The following is a 23,638-nucleotide window of genomic DNA, read 5'->3' on the forward strand; positions in this document are numbered from 1 at the left end:
AGGCAGGCTTTGGTACACATGGATTCCTAAGAAATATCCTCCTTAATGAGCATGAGCAAATCTTGCTTGTGCTCCAGGTTTCTGATACCCTGGGAAAGATTTACAAGGCATATAATGAGTTATTTTCTTAACAGATTAGGACAGATAATACCTCTTGCTTCAGGCATGGAGTTCTTGCAAAAGTCACTTCCGCCTGCTGCCATAGAATGAGCACTGTGGTCAGTTCTGGTGTCCCTAGTACGAGAAGAACATGGAGCTGTTTGAGCAAGTCAAGAGGAGGCCACAAGGATGATTCCCGTATGAAGACAAGCAATAAACACTGTGACAGACCACAAAACATCCCCTTCCACATTACAAACCATGCAGTTTGTACACATAGTACATGGTGAGTTTAGACTAATTCTGTTGCCAGAAAGATCAGTTTTCTGTTGCTGGGAATACTGCCTAATCCAGCAGAGCTCACAGGAATTGGATTTGGCGGCTGCCTGTGATTAACCTGGTGCCCAGAGCCTCGCGCAGGCCAGTGCTGCACTACAGAAGTTGTTTGCAGCACACACACATTTGCTGGAGCTGTCAGGGAATAGCATCCAAAGAGAAAGGGACAAAATCCTGGTACAGAGGCAGCAGCTAAGCTGATGTCAGCTTTACTCAGGTTCATCTTGTCACTAGTTCTGCAGGGCTCAGTTTTACGGACGTCCTCTTTAATGTTTGTATAGATTATCTGGATGCAAGAGTTGTAGAATCACAGAACCAACCAAGCTGGAAAAGAGCTTTAGGATCATCAAGTCCAACTGTTGCTCCAGCACTGCCGAGGCCACCACTGACCCATGTCACAGAGGGCCTCATCTACACAGTTTGTGAACACTTCCAGGGACGGTGATTCCACCACTGTCCTGGGCACCCTGTTCCAATGCCTGACCACCCTTTGAGGAAAGGAATTGTCCCTAATACCCTGTTTAAACCTCCCCTGGAGCACCTTGAGGCCGTTTCCCCTTGTCCTATCACTTGTTACTTGGGAGAAGAGACCACCCAACCAGTTTTCTATCTATCTAATTCTCCACTCATCCAACCTGGATGTAATACTGTAGCGAACAGTGCTGAAAGCCTTGCCACAGTGCGGACAAAGGGCATCTCCGCTCTCCCTCCAGGCATAAATCCAGCTGCTTTGTCACAAAAAAGCATGGTAAAGGCAGACACAGTCTGCATGATTTACATTTGGTAATGTAAATGTAATTAGACAGCAGCTCCTCTTTGATGTGCAAAGAAATACGCATTTGGAGGAGCTGCTCCATGACCTTCCCAAAAATCAAAGTCAGCATGACCGGCCTGTAGTGTCTTTGAGCATCAATCCAGTATTTTCTGAAGGCTGGTGGAAGGTTTGACATTCTCCAGTTGTTTGGGACCTCTCCCAGTCTGTGAGATTTCTAATTTGATAGGGAGCTGTTTAATAAACAGCAGCTCTCTAAACACCCTCGGATGCAGCACATCTGGTCCAACGGATGGGTTGCTGTGGCGGAGAAAACAGTAACATGAAAAGCCAGCTCTGTTTGGCAGCCTGAATATCTTATTCTTAGTTGGATTTCCCTAGAAATTGGCAGCACTGCATTTTGACTGTCCATATTTGAGATCATTCCAGAAAGAAGCTCTCAACATAAAATCCCACTGCTCTGTTCAGGGGAAGGAGGAGGAGGAGTTCTTTGAAGACTTTGGTATTGTACCAAAATCTGAACATTATTTTCCTGAGACCTCATTAAGGCCAACTCTTTGCAATCACAGGAAACAATGTCACATAAACCCTTTCATAAAGGAATTTAAGTTCTTAAAAGAGCTTCTTAATCTGACTAGCCTAGCTGGAAAGCTGTTTGGGACATTTCTAATTTGTCTCCTAAGCATACACACACACACACACGTAACTTGCATCCATTTGCTTTGGACAGACACTGCTCCTTAGCTTACAGCACTCTTCTCCCTCTTTAATGTCCAGTCTCAGTAATTAATAGATAATGATTTTTCTCTGTCAGTATTTATTCTGTTGAACTGAAGCACAAGGTTGTATCTTTGGCTACATGTATGTTGGGTTCCCTATTGCTCATAGCATACAAGCTTCCTCCCAGTTTCAATCTGCATTACTTGGCTGCAGATGGCCAGAACTGTACATGTAATATTGAATACATACCATGACTAAGTAGCCCATGAAAGTACACAGAAAATAGACACAGAATCTCTGTGACATTCGCAGATCATGAGTATTCAATCTATTTGCATGTTTTGCACCTTATCACATTCACCCTGCAAGAATCACCAGGATATGTCAAACACACATTTAAGTTCACTACTAACCAGGAGGAGCTCTGGTACGCCTCGAGGGTAGAGAGGCCTTACAGATTGACCTGGGTAGACTAGAGAGCTGGGCAATCACTAATCACGGGCAATTTAACAAGAGAAAGTGCCAATTCTCCCCCTGGGGTGGGGCAACCCTAGTTATACACAAAAACTGAGAGCCTGGGAAGCAGCCCTGTGGAAAGAGCTCTGGGGTTTGGGTTGATGGCAAATTGAATGTGAGTCAGCAGTGTGCCCGGCAGCCAGAAGGGCAGCTGTACCCTGGGGTGCATCAAGCACAAACAGCTAGCTGGTTGATGGAGGTGACTGGCCACGCTGCACAGCACTGGTGTGCCCTCATCTCAACTTCTGGGTGCCTCAGTATTAGGACATCAAGGGCAAGACTTCCAAGAAGGCTGAGGTCACTTGGTCTGTTCAGCTTAGAGAAGGCTAAGGGGTAACCTCATGGCAGTCTACAGCTACCTCAAGAGGAGCAGCAGAGGAGCAGCTGCTGATCTGCTCTCTCTGGTGACCAGCGATAGGACACAAGGAAATAGAATGAAGCTGCATCCAGGGAAGTTCAGACTGGAAATGAAGAACAGGTTCTTCACTGAGAGGGTGGCTGGTCACTGGAACAGGATCCCTGGGGAAGTGGTCCTGGCACCAAGCCCATCAGAATTCAAGGAGCATCTGAACAACATCCTCAGCCATATGGCTTAGTTTTAAGTAGTCCTGAGAGAAGCAGGGAGTTGGACTCAATGAACCTTATAGGTCACTTCCAACTTGAGCCATTCTAAACTATTCACCAGGAAGCCCTGCTCTGCTCTCAGGGCCTTGCTGGTATCTGTAATCAGTCACCAGGACTGTCATGTTTCATCACTGTCACTGAGGCTCTACAAGCATCACCGACACCAATGAATCTTCAAATGGGTCTGAGCACCACCAACACCTGCCATTGAGGAAGCTGTACAAATGAAAATCTTTTATGTAAATTATGTTGACGAATGTAGTTACTTAATCTCATTGAAACCTAAACCAAACTTCTTGTTTCATCACCAGCTTTGTGTGGCCCAGGCTAATGAAACTCCCTACAATTCAGTTTCATTCTCTACTCAGGATGCCTTTTTTACCATCATTAGGGCATTGCAAAGTTTAACACATGCATCTTCAGCTGAAAGACAGCGCAAATAGTAAGTCTAAGGAGTGCCTCCATTCCCGCACATTTCCTTTTGACCAGTAATATCTTCAGAAAGCTGATGTTTTAGGCAAGACTTTGAGTTCCATGAATTATTTCACGCTTTCAACAGTATGACACATTTCATATGGTTTTCTTATGATCTCCCAAAGAGGATTAAAAAGGTCTGTCCTGCACTATGATTAAGGTGGCAAAACTTCCCGTCACGTGTCTGCGGCCAATACCTAGAGTTGTGCGATCATCTACAATGAGAACGAAGAGAGGTAACACCTCTCACTGCACCATGAGAGTGCACTGCTTCCTAAGAGAAAGAACAGGACAGAGCTGTGTAAGTGTACATCATACATTTATTACTGAACAACTCTCTCAACTCCGAAATTGGGCACAGGGATTAAAAATAATTCATTGCACTACCTAGTAAAGCATTACTAGTAACTCTCATAAAAAATGTACAAATTTTGTTAAAAATTTATCAAGCCTTCAAATGATTTGGTTACAGATATTTATAATACATTTAAAACTACATGTTAAATGATACAATAGCATATGATTTAAAGAAAACACTTGACAAAATACAATTCCAACAAAACCCATAAGCGATCATTATCATTAGCAAATCTGAAACACACGTAGGAAAATGAGGTAACGATGTACCAAAGGAAAACAACACAGCTTTTACAAAGGCCCAAAGATAACTCAGTCAAAAATGTGTTGTCTACAGTTAAAAAAGTTGGTAAATCTCATCCCAAGAATTACACAATGCAATAACAGCTGTGAAATCACATTCAGGAGCCTGTACAAAATGGCATACAACAAAAAGGCTTACTTTTTTTTTTGTAAAGCCACAAAATGAGACATTGGAATTATCTGTAGGCCTTGATATCCACCAGAATGTCAAACTGGCAGTTTATTAAACAAAAACAACCCCACAGCAGTGACAACGTGATAAAGCAAACGTTACAGTTTTTCTCGTTTTCATTGGGAAGAAAGAGCCAGCTGATGGCAGAAAGGCAACAAACACCAGAACAGCGTTGCTGAGTTTGGGGGCTGCCAGGCACGGTGTCAGGCTGTGGCACCGCACACAGATGTGCGCAGCACCTGGATGCGCACCCCCCTCCCTCAGCAGCAGGAGGACGCGGCCGTCGCTTCCTGCGCTGTCCTGAACATCCCCATGTGCTGCCGCTCGCACACACCAGCCACAAGAACCAAGTCCACAAGCATCTGCAGGAGTCCCACACAAACCATAGGACCCTTCCAGGAGAGATGAGCCATGAGAGTGCAATGATTTATTTCAGGGCTTTACCGGCTCAGACCCTCCATCTCCCACCACCTCACAGGGTTTTAATAGGGAACGAGGGACATCACACATCAGGATTTCTCCAATTCCAGAGAGAGGACCACTTTCCCTTGGCCTCAGAAAAATGTGTCTTCGTCATCTGTATCTAGCTTAGAACAAGTGGCCTCTTTCCATGCTTTGAACTGACTACCAAGCACAGTTGTGATATGCTGAAATCTGTACACACAGAACTTTCTCTTTTGTGGTTCTATAAAAAAGCCCAAGTTTTGTAAGACATATGTGGCTTATGCTTCTTAAACAACATGATTTTATATTTGTTAAAAAAATAAATTCTATTACATGTAATTTAACCTGCTATGTGTTACTGTGAAAAGCCTGTTCTTTAACTCCACTGCAGTAGGGGAGAAATTCTAATACTCTGAAGTTCACGTAACAGTGTTTTTATTTATTTAGTGTTTTTAAGTATGGACAGGTATGGAAAGACTCATTGGTTCTGAGAACTACCTGCATAACTAAACAGAAGGAAGAGCATCTGAAAGAGGGCAAAATTGTGCTTTCACTTTATCTGCACCAAGAGCCGTGGCTGGTCTATAGAATCTTCAAAGAGGGATATCAGCATGGAGAAAATCCAATGCTGTTTGAATTATAACTAATACTAAAGCATAGCAGCATAAAAAAGCATGAGAAATGATCAAGAATGGATTTAAAGCTGAGTCTGGCAGCAAGATGCAGCAATATTGCTGATTGTGCCACTTGCAGTGCTGCAACCCAAGCAATGACACTATATTTAGGAGAAGAATTTTGTCATAAAAAGTGCATCCTTTGAGTAGCTACGGTATAGGCAGACATTAATATTTTGCTAGAACATATTGATGATGTTCACAGTCTGAATGCTATAAAGGAAGCTCTTATATTTTTCTGCAATAGCCCAAAAAAAGGTTATTCAGAGCACCCGAACAGAAGTTATCACCTCCTGTTCCACAGCACTGTTCTTGAAGGTGCTGTTCCAATTTTCTCCTACAGTGGAGTGCTTTGGAAACTTGATTGCAAAAACGAAGGGAGTTCCTTCTTCACAGTACACTCACTCATCATGAAATAAGGAAGGGCAGGAAGCAGCATCATGGCAACTGAATTCTGCAACTAGTGACCAAAACCCATCTTCTCCTGTGGTACAATGAAGGAAATAAGAATTTCTGCTTCTCTGAGAAACTGCTAAAAAAGTTTTATTTTATTCACAAAGTTGCAGAAATAAAACTGTAACCTTTTACAAGTTATTTTAGTTGTATACAAACTCCCTTGTAAATTGCAATGAAAGTATGTGATTAAAGCCAATGTTTATAAACTAAAAGATTATGTTCTTAGCAAGTACAATGGCCAAAAGTGAAGAGCTGTTGCATAAGACCCTCAGTCCTTTCTGCTTCCTTTCATGAAGGAAGCATGTAACTGGCAAACCCAGCTGGAAAAATTTAAAAAGATAAAAGCATTGATATTCATATTAGCAACTGAAAGTATTAATATTGCTAAATGATTTGTGCGATATTGCAACTTTATATTGATAAAATAACTTGTAAATAAGCCGTTTAAAAATCCAGACTTTTAAACGTACGCTAATAACCCCAAGGTCACTCATGTATGAACAATCACTGCGCTCTTTAGTGGTACACATTTAAAGCCTCCAAAGAAAGGGAAGCATAACAGCCGTTGGAGTAGTAGGTAGAAAGGTCTTTATACCTGTAAGTACATTGGAGAGGAAATACTAAATGTCTGTAATTGCTGCACCCATCGCATTCAGTGTGCAACTGCAAACACAAGGAAAGGAACCAGTGTACAGTACTAGTACTGTTTAAATAACACACAAGATTATACATTGCAGCATAATTATTACTACACACATACGTTCTCAGTACATGCTGGTATATAGGTTCTCAGACACACGTGCACACTCAGTCACAAGCATGCGCCACGCACCCTCTCACAAGCAAACACACACTCGCACCATCCATTCCCACTCACAGTATCTGAAGGCTCTATATAAGGTAGATTGCTATATGGTCTGGAGCTACCACTTTTTTTTTTTTTTCATTTTTTTTTTCCATTTTTTTTTTATACAAAAGCACATGCTAAAAGATCACATCCACAGTAATCTCGCAGCAACACTCGGAATGATCACACAAAAACCAGGGAATGTTAGTGCACACACAAAAGTAAGCTAAAAACCCCAACCAACCAAGCAAACCCAAAAATAAAAATCTTTGGAGTTCCACTCATTCTGTTAGTATAACAATCCCATAACTGTGAAGACTAGTTATAAGCTTTATAATTGATTAAGTCACACAGTGCAAAGTAAGGTCCATAGACCCTTTTGTGTAAAGGGCAGGCTGGAAGCCATATGGGTAAGTTCAATAGATAGTTCATATATACACGTGACAGGAACACCCAAACCAGGTTTGTGCTCTTAAGATTGGTCATTCTGAATCACGGTGCACTTCCGAAGCATCAGCTCTACAAATCGGGCAGGTCCGATTTGCCTGCAAAAGCAGAAACAGAAGACGGTTTACTGCGCTGGCACACACTGTTGAGCTGATTTGTACATGACACTGACATCTGTGAGCACTGAAAAGCTACTCAAGAGTACTCAAAACAAAAGCACAATTAAGGTATGATGAAGTTTGCCAATTCAAAATTATGAGTACAAAAAAAAAGTGCCTTTCATCTTTAAAGTTAAAGCAAAAGAGCAAATGAGGCTTCATGGAAGTGATGGTGAGTTTATTCATGCAGATTCTTAGTTACAGTATACTGCAATCAGGTGGATGCAACTCAGAAGATTACTATGTGCTGCAGAGAAACCCACCAAAACCAGACTTGGGGTGCAAATCAATGTCCTATATAAGGGTGTCACAAGCTCTACTGATCAAGGATCACATTTCTTCGTACCCTGCTCATTCAGTTATTCTCATAGAAACACACCACATAGACTTGGTTAAAGCTGAAAGAAGACCAGAGGAAAAGTGAAAGGGTTTTGGTAAAGAGAAAGGAAAGGGGAAGGAGGAGGGAGAAGACGACCTGACGGAAACAGGTATTCAGGTAATACACATCATGAGGGCTAAACTGAGCAAAGCACTCACTGAAAATATGCCCTGTGACCCTTTTACTTTTACAGCCTCCTTAAAATGATAAGCAAAATGAGAAATAGCATTCCTTAAGCTACACGGAAAGTATTTCTGCCTTTTCATTCCCCTTTTCAAATAAAGGCTAATTTAATTTTACCAAATGGTGAGAAAAAGCCCTAAATAAATACATAACATATTTGATAAAACATTTCCTTAGTGAAGGGAACTATTCCCTGTCCCAAATCCCATATTTTTATAGTTCCCAGAACTGCAAGACTAACCACTGTCAACTCCATTTTCTTCCAACATGGCCAGAGTTTTCAGTGAAGATACAAGTGAGAGCATCAGAAATGTGGCTCTGCAGGCCAGACTTCAGAAACCACTGTCACAAACCTCAAACCCAAACAATAAATTCCTATAAAAGTAATATGTTATTACTGAAAAACATTATTTAATGATGCAAATTAAAACGAGGGTGTATTTTTGCTGTCAATTACTACTGTTATTATTGTTTTACAGTTTATATCATAGTTCTTACTTCATATTTTCTGTAAAGCATGAACTGGAGAATCAATTCAAAATTCTTTTCTGGCTCTTTCACTAGCAGTTCTGAAATTACTTGAGGATGACGCCATTTCTTGGTCACCACTTTGTGTTCATATTATCCCCAATATAATGCAGCTAATATAATTTTTCAAATCGAATGGCATGTTCTTCACAATTCAATGGAGTAATGAATCAAGAGGTATTTGCTTAGATAAATAACAAAGTATCTACCACTTGTAGCATGAAACAGAGCATTCAGTGGGAGTACTGTCCTGACAGGAACTGACAGAAATAAATCCATTGTGCCAGGGTAAAACTACAGACACTGCAGCACTGCCTTTTGAATAACTTCTCAAGATCCTACATGAACACTAGGTTTAAATATAGCTGCATTCTGGTGCCTTTCATGGAATTTATTCCCTCTTCCTGGCATTTAACATGACTCTTTGGTGCAAAAAGAGGAGTAAGATGGACATAATACTGTTATATTCAACTTCTAACTAGCCACTCTGTCAGGCAACTTAATTTTTATACTGGAAGAAGACAGCTGCACAACGAATTAACCCAGTTAATAATAAAAATATGGCTAAAGTGAACCACATTTACAATAATCAATCTGTAGGGCTACTAGAATGCTCTAAAAAGCATTGCACTACATTGGTGTTAGTGTCTTTTCCCCATATATATGTACAGAATTTCCTATAAGAATGTGAAATACAAAGGCAAGTTGTCTTTGTTCTCTGGTTTTAAACCCCCAGGATGACGACAGGTCAAGTTATCAAGTTGTCCTTTTGAATGATGACTAACCCTTACTTTACAAAAAACAGATTTCTGGTGTATTTACAGTTAATTAAAGGATTTAGGATATTAACAAATAACCAAAGGCTGTGAAATTTAACAGCTGATGGTACTTTGAAAAGCAAAAGGATAACCTCCCTCTTGTTCATTCTGTTTCCTCCACTGTATTACATCTTCTCTCACAAGTCTTTAGCCTTGCTTTAGGAAAGCATAAATTAAAGGAGCAACCTAATGCACTGTGGAAGAATATGTCCTCTCAGTTGCTCACATTACCTAAGAAGGTGGTACTGTTCACAGGGCAGATCAAACCTCTTATGCATCAAATAGCCACACACTAGCTTAATTGTAAGCAAGTTTAGACACAGGCTGTAGTTACAAGCAATTTGTTATAATATGCAAAGCAAAATAATCTTTCTTTCTATACACCACCTTTGTACCAATGTACCTAAACCATACATTGTAAATATATTGCCTCAGCAATCTCACATTACAATGATTTAATCTTGTCTAGCTTACCTTGCATCCAGCTCTGGTACACATGTCGCCAAAGCAGGCAGTTTTAGATGGGTATAATTGCACCCATTTAGGTTTATATTGTGTATTATTAAATTTATTGTTCCACCTAGCTGACACTAACAGTCTTTCACAGAATCACAGACTGGTTTGGAAGGGATCTTAAAGCTCACCCAGTTCCAACCCCCTGCCCTCTGTAGGCCTCTTTTTTTATGATGCATTTTCTTCAGGAGCTCTTTGTTCCTCCACACAAGCCTCCTGGTATTCTTGCCCAACTTCCTCTTTCTCAGGATACATTACTCCTGAGCTTGGAGGACGTGATTCTTGAATACTGACCCACTTTTTCGGGCTCCTCTTCCATTTTATATCCCAGCCTTTAAAATCCTTCTCATATTTCTTGACATCTTGTTAGCCAAAAGAATGCTGTCAATATTAACTTTTTTTTTCATTCCCTGCATATTTTAGTGTATGCCCAAGCTATGTGTTTTCTGGCTTTTATGAAGCCATAAAGGGAAGTGTTTTTCTAAAACAACAAACACCATTTGTCATTCTCTAGGGACTGTATCCTGTATTAACATAGGATCATCGCAGTTGCAAATGTTCTACACAACAGACTACACACAGATTAAACTAAAGTTGAACAGAGTAAAATACCAAAGATGAGAATCAATACCTTGCTGAGAGTAGATCTAGCTAACGCAGCTTGTAGAGATGTCCATCTATCATAATGAACTTATTTGTGTTTCCTGTTCTTCGCACCTTCTGTGCTGCTGCTATTTTCTCTTTCCTCCTGCTTGGCTGCCCTGGTTCTAGATCTTTTCCACTCAAACTCTCTTGGAAGGTTATGTCATAGTTTTGCAATGCTGTAATTTCTATTCATATAAATTACATTTCTATATGCATGTATATATGCATAACACATATACATACATGCAAAACACATTTGCCCCAGCATGTAACATTAATAACAAATATTACTTGAATTCAGTTATTGCTTTGTGCAAATAGAAAACAAAAGATCAAAGAAAATAATTCTCTTCATATTCATTCTTCCTTGAGCCAAAGATCATAAAGAAGCATTCGCCACCAATTGTTATAAAAAGATCACAAGTAGACAGTGCTTCTACTCTGTTCGCATTTCTAGCCTAAGCATTGGAAAATTGAATCAAGATAAAGTGTAACAGCAAAATACCCTCCTTTGAACATAAAATTCCTGTCCAATAGGGATTTATTTGTTTATTTTTTCCTTACCTTCAGCCATTTATCAACACACTTGGCATGGAATTCGTGGTTACAGGGTAAGACTCGAAGTAGCTGCCTTGACTCAAAATCACACATGCACACCACACACCTAAAAAAGACAACAAAGTTCAAACGTATCTTGTGAGAACAACAAACGTATGTTCCACAAAACCTTACAGGTATTGCAACATGGGTAGCTAGTTATCTGCACCTGTGGTTAACGATGTGTAGTGACAATGTAAACTGAGAATTGCTTTATTCTATTCCCCTTTCTTCCCCTGTGCTTTCGAATCACAAATCAAATATTCCTGCTTGTAAGAGCATGCAACAACCAACAGAACAGACATGTAATCAATATTTAAACTGCAGAGATAATGATCTATAAAGTTCACTCCCTACTGATACTAGTAAGTCACACTGAGAGTCACTGAAACCAGAAAATGAAACTGGGCTCCTCACTACAAGAGAGACACTGAGGTGCTGGAGCGGGTACAGAGAAGGGCAACAGAGCTGGTGAAGGGCCTGGAGCACAACTGTGATGAGGAGCAGCTGAGGGAACTGGGGGGGTTTGGTCTGAGGAAGAGAAGGCTCAGGGGGGACCTTATCGCTCTCTGCAACTACCTGAAAGGAAGATGGAGCCAGGAGGTGGCTGGTCTCTTCTCCCAAGAAACAAACAATATGACAAGAGGAAACGGCCTCAAGCTGCGCCAGGGGAGGTTTAGACTGGATATCAGGAACAATTTCTTCCCCAAAAGGGTGGTCAGCCATTGGAACAGGCTGCCCAGTGTAGTGGTGGAATCACCGTTCTTGGAAGTGTTCACAAACCATGTAGATGAGGCCCTCAGTGACATGGTTTAGTGGTGGCTTTGGCAGTGCTGGGGAACAGTTGCACTTGATGATCTTAAAGGTCTTTTCCAACCAAAACAATTCTATGATTCTATTTTAACATATGCTAATTTCCAGGTGACATGTCTAGTATGCTGAACAGAAACTGTGACACTTGTATTTTATTTTAAATCCCAAGGAACTAAACTGAAACACAGCTAATGATGTGAGACTATATAGAGGTTTTAAAGGAAGGATAAATAGTATTTGACCCAAAAGCAATAAAAAAAAAAAATTAAACTGCTTACTAACACAGAATCATAGAATCACAGAATCGTTAGGGCTGGAAAGGATCTTAAGATCATTCAGTTCCAATACCCTGTCACAGGTAGGAACACCTTCCACTGGACCAGGTTGCCCTAGGCCCCATCCAACCTGGCATTGAACATTGCTAGGGATGGGGCAGCCACAGCTTCTTTGGGCAACCTGTGCCAGGGCCTCACCACCTTCACAGAGAACTTCTTCCTTTTATCTAACTTGAACTTCCCCTGTTTAAGTCTGAACCCATTACCCCTTTTCCTATCACTACAGTCCCTGATGAAGAGTCCCTTTCCAGCATCCGTGTAGGCCCCCTTCAGATACTGGAAGGCTGCTTGTAAAGCCCTTCTGGCTTAGCTGAGGCTGAAAAATAAAGAAAACATAGCCACCTGAATTATAGACCTTTGAAACAGATGAATGTACTTACAATGTCTGTTCTGACTGGTGGTTGTTTGGATTGAACCTGTAGGATGGAAGCTGTTCAATATCTGCCTTTGTCAATCCCCGTGGTTTGGCTTCTCCCAGACGTTCTGCCAAATTCAGCAGCGCCTGCAAAACACAAAAAGTGCACATTTAAACATCTGCTGCTTAGACAGGCTCTGGTTCTACTCCAGCCGGGGCTGCCTCACGACCTCAGCTGGCAGCAAAGAACAGCCATCTATCAAGAAATGTCAAGAACCCTACTTCTCCCTACAACTCAAGCCCCATGGAAAGTCTTTCAGCCATCCAAACTATGTAAGATGTTCTCTTTGTGATTTCAAAATCTCCAAGACTCAAATTCCAATTAACCCTGTGGCTGCAACCACAGCTTGGGAAATGCTTTGGTTCTGAAGCACCCCCCACCCTGCTATGAAATTAATTGTGTTGATAACCAGAAAACATGAGCACATTTTCTTCCTCAGAATATGTGAGTCTGGTCTTGTGAGAGAAACAAAGAATTTAATGGGACAGGTTGATTCCCACTTTGTGTCTTGGGCTACTGAAATGAAATAGGGAGATTTTATCCGGAATCTGGAAAACAAATACATGCCATCAAACTTAAAGCATTTTTTTTTCCTTTGTGTTCATCGTCCATAAGCCAGTCATTGCTAGCAAAAGCCTCTTATGTAAATAATTTGCACTCTGCCATGTATGAAACTTACACTGTTTCACAAGGGACTTAGAAAAAATATAAATGTGATGGAGAACAAGGCACAGAAAAGTTAAAAGATTCGGTGAAAACTGCAGATGGTAGTGATCACAAACAAATTCCTACTACTGACAAACCTAAGGTCCCAATCCTTAGAAATAAGATGCTGCTGCACAGAAGTTATTACAGAAGTGCTCATCTTTAAAATGAAAATCTGCAACTACACAGAGCTCTTAACGGGAGCAAAGAGATGCGAAATTAAGGGTTGGTGACAACTGTTCAAAGAGAAATCCAATAGAACCCAATAGCCTCAGAACCAGCAAAGACACAACAGCTGTAACTGCCCCATAATTACGGAGGATGTTGAAGAGGGTTCTACATCTACAGATGTGAATTAGTCTACCCTTCTGAGGGACAAGAAGGGAAGTCATTAAGGCAGTTTTGCAAACATTGCATTTAAATGAATCAATCCATGACATCAACACCATTCTGTATTAATACTATTATGTAAAGTTACACACTTAAAATCAGTAACTGACCCTGTTCTTTTGAAAGTGCTTCACTTCTATTTGGTATTTAAAATCTAATTTAAATCTAATTTAAAAGCTAAGCACTTCTAATACCCAGTATTGCAAAAAACCCCGAGAGGAATTTTTTTTGATTTTTTTCACAGTCATTCTACTTATTTGAAAGACAAAAGTAGGATTAAAAGCAAAATGTAATACAGTTTTATGTATTGCTTTAGTCAACATTGTTTCATTAAAGGTAGCTGTAGTTCTCACACCAACCTCATAGTTTTCTACCTCTCCGTCTTCCACATCCAACTCAAAGCTGAAAGCTGGTCCAACTGCAGGTGGCACTGGAAGCATTGATCTACCATGAGAACAAGCAATGAAAAGATTCAGCATCTTGCTGAAGGAATGCACAGAAACATCTGGCAGAGGTAAGGCTACCTTACTGATTCCTCAAAAATCGGCAAGTTCTTATAACTGGTAAAAATGTAAAGTTTGAAGTGGTGAAGAATAGACAAGCGAGATTCAAAGGAAAAAGCTAATTCTGCCACTTTTTGATACTGGGAGTGCTGCCTTTTTAATTGCATGCATGTTTCAGATGATACTTCTAACCAGGCTCAGAGTTATTACAAAACACTAATCTCTTGATTAAAACACATTATGGAGAGCTAAACCTGACAATTAATTGACATTCTGGCTTTAAATACATTTTATTTCTTTAAGTGGATAAAATACCAACAAAGAAAAGGAATTCTAAATTTACTTAGCTTTTCAATACAAAAAGCCCTGAAACTTTTGTAAGCCTAAAAACACACAATGAAGATAAATAGCATATACTACTGGATCAACTTCCATATTGAAGGCAAGCACAAATTCACCTCACATGTTTCTGGTTGAAGCAGAATTTCTTCAGAGAGAGAGGCCAGAGATATATTTTCCTGTGTTACTTTATTTTAATCTTATTTTTATTCAACAAGTGTTTCTACCACTCAGGATAGTACTGCAGGTCAAAATTTAATGCACAGACATAAAAATCACAAATTCACAGCACTAAAATATACTAAAATCCCACTGAACTCATCAGGAATTACTGTGCCACATTTCATGCTTATTTCCACAACAGAAGAGAGTAATAAATACCATGTTATATACCCAAATCTCTCCCTTCTCTCTCTTCCCCTCCCCACCCCAAGAGTCTACCATAACACACTATGATTAATTCCTAAATGTTAATTGTCCTGAAATTTTTTCCAGGAATGGCTAATCAGAGGTAGAGCAGAAATTCAACAGCTCTAAAAGATCAGCAGTTTAGACTAATTGGAACACATTACAGAAAGCTTTCAGCCTTGTATTTCATAATTAAGAACCAAACCAAAAAGATTTATTTTGTAAGTGAAGGATCCTAGGACTTTATCCTACAGTCTAACCATGCCTCTGTAACAGAGCATCAAAGAATGAAGTTTTGAAATGTGCTGAAGATTGAACAAAGAGTTCAGAAACAAAGACGCTGGTGTGCCTCAAAAGAGTGTGAATGTTATTTGAAACAGGCTGAAGAACTATACAGAAATGGAAGTTCTCCTCCTCTCTGGGACACCTGAACTTTGCCTGCTTCTGGTACAGTACAACCATAGAATGTCCCAAGACTTGTTGGAAGTCAACTGACTTAAGAGCCTACATGGAAGAAATACACTTTGAACTTACAGCACGTAAGGTAATAGGCTGGGATGGTAAGGGTGTGGTGGTAGTGGCTGCTGCGTTCGGTATCTGCTGCGCCCTGTGAGTCTTCGAGGCATGAACGGTGGGTAAGGCTGCAAGAAAGAAGACAATAATCTTCAAATGGAACTTGTGGAACTGGAACTTGTGTCCAGTTCTGGGCTTGCCAGCACACAACAGACATGGACATACTAGGAAGGGTTTAACAAAGGGTAACTAAGACAGGACTGGAGCATCTCATGTATGACAACTGCCAACTGTTCAGCCTGGCAAAGACAAAGTTCAGGGGGATCTCATCAATGTGTACAAGTAACTGAAGGGAGGGTGCAGAGAAGACGGAGCCAGGCTCTTTTCAGTGGTGCCCAGTGACAAGACCAGAGGCAATGGGCACAAACTGAAACACAGGAGGCTCAGTCTGAACATCAGGAAACACTTGCTGCCCACGGAGTCGTGGAGTCTCCTTCCTTGGAGACCTTCAAAAGTTGCCTTGGGCAACCAGCTTTAAGTGACCCTGCTTGAGCAGGGAGGTTGGACCAGACGACCTTCCAACCTCAACCAGTCTTTGTGATTCAACATTTTCTTTATCACAAAATAAAATGAAACTTGAACATTGAAATCCACTTTCAATAAAGCATTGTTAAAAGAATCCAGCCTCTGCTCAAATACTAAAGAATCTCAGCTTCAGTTTGAAACAATGCTCACAAAATATACAATCATGCCATTCCATATGAAAAAGTGGTAATTCGCAAACCCTAGCTAGCTCTTGTGTGACAGTCCACACGCAGGCTGGTTTGGGAAACAGGGCTTGAACTGCTGACTCCCTTCTAAATATAAAAGCCCAGGTTTTAGATCTGGTGCTGTTCTGCAGACTTGTGCATGAGTGGCTGAGTAAATAAGCCTTTAAAAAGATTTTAATCAAAAAACCCCTTAAAAAACCCCAAACAAACCCCTTAACTGTTACACAGTGGTGTATATTTACATATATGTTACAGAAGGGTTGAAGCCTTCCAAGTATAGAGGATAGTTCAATCAGTACAATTTCTGCAGCTCAACAACACCTAAAGAGACAGTCAAGCCTAAAGCTTCAACGTACTATTTCCATGGATAAATCAGTGCTTTTTTGCCATATTTTTTTTTCATTTGCATGCTAAGCTCTTTACCTGTATACTGAAGTTTTCATTGTAAGTGCTCAAAATTCCTTGCATTACCTACTAACATGGGGACATGCATGGCTAAAAAATTTACACTTGAATTCCACTGTATTTCCCCAGGAATATCCAAAATACTATTTTTTTTAAATAATTTTTAAAACTAAAATTCATGTACACTCATATTGAACCATATTTGAAGTCCTTGAGACTTTGGGGTTTTTTGAAACAAAGGACACTAGAAAGTCTACTAACATGCACTTCTTGCATGTCCGAAATTTAAGAAAATGCAAAAGCCCACCACCACCAATGACTAGCCTAAACCCTCCCTTAACATTATAATGGAAATATTAGTAATAGGTAGTCCATGTAATACATAAAATTTACATATGAATATCAACACGCTGCAAAAAAGCATGGGTCGTCTTCTTGAAAGCAAGTTCACAAACTAGACATAGCAAGTATCAATTTTACTGCTTTTATGGATTCTGCAATCCAAAAATAGAAACTGTTGTGCTCACTGAGTGAAAAGGAATCAGAAATTTAGCCATGCTACCATAATTTTAATAAAAATATAATTTCATAAAGATTCAGGACTGCTTTATAAAAGGCCACATGATTACTTGTAATAAACCTCTATTCTACTCCCTAGTGACATACAAACCACAGCTGAAGCATCAGGGAGGACAAATGCTACATAATCTGCAAAAAAATGGTATTGTGCTCTTTATCTACTTTAAAGACTGAACTTGGAAATCAAGAAAGCGTCACACCAACCAAAATGTTTGTGATCAGACTGTAATTCATCTAGAAAAAATGTTGAATAAAACACAAGCAGTTTATGAAAGTTCTTAAGTGCTTTTATCTCCAGAGTGGCTCAGAATGACTGAAAACTTCACTGAAAATCTGTACACCTTCAGTTTAACAGTGAGCTAAGTATTTAACAGTGGAGACTTATTTGAACTTTTATGAGGACTGCAGCAAGCATTTAAACAGGTTCAGTGATTTCAAAAACACTTAATTAAAGAGAAGCTATCAGTATATCCTGTAGCCACGGGGCCTAAAATTTCATTCTCACTTAGAATTTTAAATCACAACGTGCCTTAAAACCTTTTGTGAACTTTATGCACTGGTCAACTTAATGCAGTTTACATTATGGAAGCACTCTGTACCAAACAGTCTGAAGAAGAGCGATTTCTAAAGCATTCTAGCTTCCCTGACTTGTGGAAACTCAACATACAATGAACAATCAGCTACAAGTGACAGCAGCTTTTCTAAACTGCACTAATTAGTTTCTGCAGTTGAAGTCCTGGTATGTGTGGCAACATGGAATGTTTTCTAAATAATTGCTATGACACTCTGCAGGTAATATTATCAGTAATCATGTGCTGATGTCATTAAGTTACCCTTGAGTTGATTAAAACAGCTTGAAGTAAATACCACGCTATGCAGCTATAGCCAATAACAGAATACACTGCAAGAAATGCCACTTTTGAACAAAATGTACCATAGAATAAAGATCAAGCATGTCAATGCAGCATGAACAATAACGTAACACAAAAAACAATACTTACAACACCAAATGACACCTCCTGGTGTAAGGGATCATGGGTTAGGAATTGGAGAGGAGCTGAAGGAGGCAATGTTGGTGGATGGGCTGAAGGAGGGTATGTAAAACCTCCTACAGGAAGATGTTCTCCAAGCAGTTCCACTTCATTTTCTATCCTTTGAAGTGGCTAAAAGAAAAAAAAGAGAGGCTTTCTTGCAATAAGAAAGATACTTTTTTTCCTGAGTAAAAAAACGCAATCCTAGATGTATATTCTGAGCTGCTGTGGTCAATATTATAAGGCAATAAATGAATAAATTAAATTTACAGGTATAATTGTACTCAGTTTCACATAGCAACTCTGTGAACAATTCCTGTGTCATTAACACTACCAAAAAGCAAAGACAACACTACACATTTGATGTAAATTCACCTTTTTGAGCTAGCCATGCTTATAGACCAGGAATTTATGTGAGCTAGCAAATATAGAAGTGGCTGTAATTTCCTGTGTCTTGCATTTTTCAGGACAAATATTTGCTCTCCTTCTTGCCAGTCTGCTCTCACTGTACAACTATGCGAGAGAAAAAAATAAACAACCATAGACAAGAACTGAAAATGTGCCAAAAAATCTGAAAAGTGGAGAGGAAACATGGCAGATCCAGTGGATTGAACTGCTGATGATATTGAACAATCAAGCAAAGGCTTTCCTAGGAGGATCATGCAAGCAGTCCTACCAAGAACATGCAGGCCAGAGGTTTCAAAAGTGTGAGATTCCAGTTCAGTATTGTAATCTAGTCAACTATAGTACATCAGTCAGGCCCAAAAGCACTCAAGAAATAACCAGGAATTGTCAATGTTTCATTAATACACCTTTCTCTTCTGGACACTGATTTCCACCATTTTAAGAAATTCAGCTAAGAAGGCCCAACCAAAGGAATATTCTGTTTCCCTGCGATGCAAAGCAAGCTTTAAACACAAGGTACTTCTAAACCATTAAGACACAAGTGCTTTGCCAGAGCTAAAAGTTGACAGGCAAGCCTAGTCACTAACCTAAGGAAGGAACCCAAGCTAAAAGCTGAGTTAAACCCCATGTGTTTTCTAAAGGAAAGTCTTATAAAGATTACCACTGAAAACCGTATTTTTCCAGCTGTTCTCCCATCATCACAACACAGTGATTACCACCCTAACAACACCTGAGGCATGGCATGGAGAAGTCTCAGCAGTGTTTGTAAATGACAAAGAAGCTGTTCTCTATTTCTGTCTTAGTGAAATACTGGTATCTTCTAGTCAAGAGGAGCAAATAAATGGACATGAGTATACAGACAATCTCACAAAACTCAAAACAGAGTCACATTTTCTCATATTTGTCTTTATCACTAAGTCAAGTCTGCTTAAGCAAAGGCATCAATAACTCTCATAAGTGGAAAAAGAGAAAAAAAATGGGGAAAGGGATACTGGAGGCTTTTTTAATGTCTGGACAACCCAAGGTCACAGGAAAAGCACTGAGCATTTAAAAATTAACTGAGAATACAGAAAAAGCATGTAATGAAAGCAACATTCTGTGCTTTCATCTCTCTCTCTGCTAAGCTTTTCTCCGAGACTACCACTGCACTACACGACCTCCTCTGGGGTCTCTTCTGCTTCCTGGGAAAGAAATACTCGAAGGAATAGTTGGTGAAGCAAATATACATCCTTTTAATAGAAATAAATGCCTACAGAGAAAAGCTGATGAAATCTGCACAGAAACACCACGAACTTTAAAATCATTTTTCCATCTTCACACCAAGTCATTACAGACTTCCTAAGGATGTATAAGTACAAAAACCCATTACTTTAAGCAAAATCCTTTTGTTTCCCTCACTCGGGTATTGGCACTATTTGCCCAACCAGAGAGGTGGGTAAGAAGCTTTCACTTACCGACCGTGACTGCTGTGCTTGGAAAGGAACAAACTGTCCTGGAGGAGGCAAGTGAGGAGGGTGGTGTGGAGAGATGTGAGGAGGATGCAACAGGAATGGGTCGCTAGAAATGAGGGGTGGAAATGCTGCGTACGGTACAGGTAGGTGCTGGACTGAGCACGCCTGAAGCATCTGAAATAAAATGAAAACAACATATTTTTGTCACTAGTACAAACATCCTCCATAGAACATTCTTTATTCCGTAAAGACATCACTAAAACAAAGCAGTTCTCTTGCCTCCTTGGAAAAGCTTCCACTGCACACTTAAATAGTTACTCATTCAAATACCCAGTGGCTAGTGCAGAACAGACTCTGGAAGTACCAAAGTGTGACACGTGCTAGGTGCAAAGTAACTGCCCCTTCTCAGAAGGTATAGTGGGAGTTACGGTTTTCAATACTCCAAGATTACAGAGACTTGTAAGTGATGAGCAGATACATTTGTCCTAGCTAATTTTATTTTCCTCATGTATTACCTTCAAGATGACATGCCAAAGCAATGGACTTGCAACCATGTTAAGCTCTTTATGGAGCTGAGAGACTCCCAGCTGCCAAGACTCTGCTTTAAAAGCTCTGTAGCCCCATAGACTAATTCCTAGGATCTGCTCAGTTCTGCACTTTGAGGTGAGCCCCATGATCTGAAGGCAGCTCCCCGCGTGTATCCTGGGCTGCATCAAAAGGAGCATGACCAACAGGTCGAAGGAGGTGATCCTGCCCCTCTGCTCTGCTCTTGTGAGACCTCACCTGGAGTATTGTGTGCAGTTCTGGCGTCCTCAACATAAAAAGGACATGGAACTGCTGGAACAAGTCCAGAGGGCCACGAGGATGATCAGGGGACTGGAGCACCTCCCGTATGAAGACAGGCTGAGGAAGTTGGGCCTTTTCAGCCTGGAGAAGAGAAGGCTGCATGGAGACCACATAGCAGCCTTCCAGTACCTGAAGGGGGCCTATAGGGATGCTGTGGAGGGACTCTTTGTCAGGGACTGAAGTGACAGGACAAGGGGTAACGGGTTAAAACTTAAACAGGGGAAGTTTAAATTGGATATAAGGAGGAAATTCTTTCCTGTTAGGGTGGTGAGGCACTGGAATGGGTTGCCCAGGGAGGTTGTGAGTGCTCCATCACTGGCGGTGTTCAAGGCCAGGTTGAATGAAGCCTTGTGTGGGATGGTTTAGTGAGAAGTGTCCCTGTCCATGGCAGGGGGGTTGGAACTAGATGATCTTGAGGTCCTTTCCAACCCTAACTATTCTATGATTCTATGATTCTACTGTGGGAAATAGCCCTTTTTCTCTCTTCTTTGACATTCCTTGCACAAAAGAAACTTTGGGCACTGAAGTCTGAACACTGAATGATGAAGGCACTGCAAGGCAGCAGAAATGTGCTTTGTGGAAGTGTTCAGTTTTACTTCCAGTTCAGTTTTACTCTAGATATGGAGAAGCAAGAAAAACAGCATTCTCTTTTTCTTGCTTTTTGATCCATCATCAGCATGTCAGGCATTAATAAGACACCTGTTATTAAAACTTACGAAGAAAGAGAACCCAGCACTGACCTGTCATTTTTTCTTTTTAGTAATGTCACACAAAATATATCGTGCATATTGACTATAATGGCATAAAATGGTAGAGACATAGTTTAAAATCAGATTAAAGTAGTGGAGGTGGAACTATCACCTCAATTTACTGTGATTGTGATCAAACATAAATCCTACATGCACTGAAAGAGTTGCAGGTTAATTTGATCTGACTACTGTTGTTTCTTAGATGCTGATTGTTCTTCACCCTCAGTTACTAAGTCATTTTTCTAAAAAAGAAACACAACAGGCAAGTGCTTCTGTTAATAAAATACATTTTTTATTGTATTTAATTAACTGAACTTTTCTCTGAAATAGTTGAAGATCAAGTTGCAGGTAGAACACCACATAGTGCTCCATCCCTGGCGGTGTTCAAGGCCAGGTTGGATGAAGCCTTGGGTGGGATGGTTTAGTGTGAGGTGTCCCTGCCCATGGCAGGGGGGTTGGAATTAGATGATCTTGAGGTCCTTTCCAACCCTAACTATTCTATGATTCTATGATAGTGTTCTTTAAAACAGAAGGCACTTAGAGGAACATATTAAAATATGTTGCATCCTAAGATTTTCTATGGTGAAGATCACCACCATAGCTCAAATATATGTCTGGAATGACATGTGCTATAACCATGGCACTTTTTAAGTTTCAGCAAATGAGACTGCATTATCTTTGAAGTGTAAAGAGATGAAAACTCCTTGTTTATTCATTCAGGCTTTTGTAAAACTTGTGCTGTTTGTACATATGCTTCCAAAAAGTGTTAAAACTGACAAAGGTGTATCATGAATGACACTCATTTATTTTATAATTACATATGCAGTGACAGAGACATATTGGTGAAGTAACTAACAGATACTGGGAAGTTCACAGATGAAGCCGGTAAGCAAGCTGACATGCTGGAGGACAGGGCTGCCTTTCAGATGGACTTCTATAGGCTGGAGGAACTGGTTGACAGGAATCATGTGAAGTTCAAAGGCAAATGTGAAGTCTGGCACTGGAAGAGAATAACTCCATGGAGCAGGACATTTTGAGAGTGGTTGGTGAGCAGATTTGCAGGAATAAAGGTTGAGTTCTCATGGACATGTCAGTACAAGAACACAAGAACCACAGTGTACTCCTGCAGGCCTGCTGGGGGGCATTACCAACAGTGTTAACTGGTGGGTCCGATAAAGAGATTCCACCCCTCCACTAAGACCTTGTGAAACTGTGTCTCAAGTCCTGAGTTCAGTTTTGGCCTCCCCAGTGCCAAAGAAAGACACTGACACACTGAAACAGCAGCATGATGCCCACAAACTTGGAGCACACTGCATAAAAGAGGCTGCAGAACTCATTTGTTCTGCCTTAGAAAGTGAAAAATAAGCGAAGACCTTACCACTGCCTTCAGCTACTTCATGAAAGCAGATATGCATAACCTGACTACCTCAGAGACGGACCAAGGACTAGTGCAACCAAGTTACAGCAAAGAAAATTCAACCAGATACACAAAAGAGAACCTTCACCACCAGGATAGCCCAACACTGGAGCTGAGGCTTTAGAGGGGCAGTGAATTCTCCATCCTTGGAAACTGATTCTGCTCTCAACAGGTGACCTTCAGAGCCCTTCCTAACTTACATTATTCATCAATTCTGTGATGTAATAGAAGAAAGCATAGAGTCTGCCTGCTGATCCTACACAGACTCAATCTTAATTCTCTGTATTCACTTGTACAGCATCCATTCTCTCAACACACTTGATTAACTGTTGTACATGCAGTCCAAACAACCCAGTCAGAGCTTTACTCCTGTGTACTAAATATTACTCTTGTGTATTAAATATTAAAGGACAGCTGTATTGTTGAATTATAAAACATTTTATGAATTACTCAGGTAATACACCTGTTTAAAGCAGGGGGTAAGATTATTAGTGTCTGTTG

At 40.4% G+C, this 23,638-nt stretch overlaps 1 protein-coding gene across 7 annotated transcripts in view; it reads right to left on the reverse strand.

Moving 5' to 3' along the window:
- Positions 1-3,843: 3,843 nt before the first annotated feature.
- The window catches only part of RNF38 (ring finger protein 38), an 82,500-nt gene continuing 62,705 nt past the window's right edge, over positions 3,844-23,638 (reverse strand). For 6 of the 7 annotated variants that reach the window (XM_065661842.1, XM_065661847.1, XM_065661843.1 and 3 more), the window contains 7 exons: positions 20,129-20,299; positions 18,240-18,401; positions 15,506-15,612; positions 14,081-14,165; positions 12,591-12,712; positions 11,030-11,129; positions 3,844-7,339 (listed from right to left, as the gene is read on the reverse strand). In XM_065661842.1, coding sequence (XP_065517914.1) covers positions 7,277-7,339; positions 11,030-11,129; positions 12,591-12,712; positions 14,081-14,165; positions 15,506-15,612; positions 18,240-18,401; positions 20,129-20,299 — 810 coding nt within the window. In that variant the 3' untranslated portion in view covers positions 3,844-7,276. The remainder of the gene's footprint in view (positions 7,340-11,029; positions 11,130-12,590; positions 12,713-14,080; positions 14,166-15,505; positions 15,613-18,239; positions 18,402-20,128; positions 20,300-23,638) is intronic. The other variant, XM_065661841.1, reaches the window with a different exon arrangement.

The sequence above is a fragment of the Lathamus discolor genome, chromosome Z, assembly GCF_037157495.1.
Source record: "Lathamus discolor isolate bLatDis1 chromosome Z, bLatDis1.hap1, whole genome shotgun sequence".
Taxonomy (NCBI): Eukaryota; Metazoa; Chordata; class Aves; order Psittaciformes; family Psittacidae; genus Lathamus; species Lathamus discolor.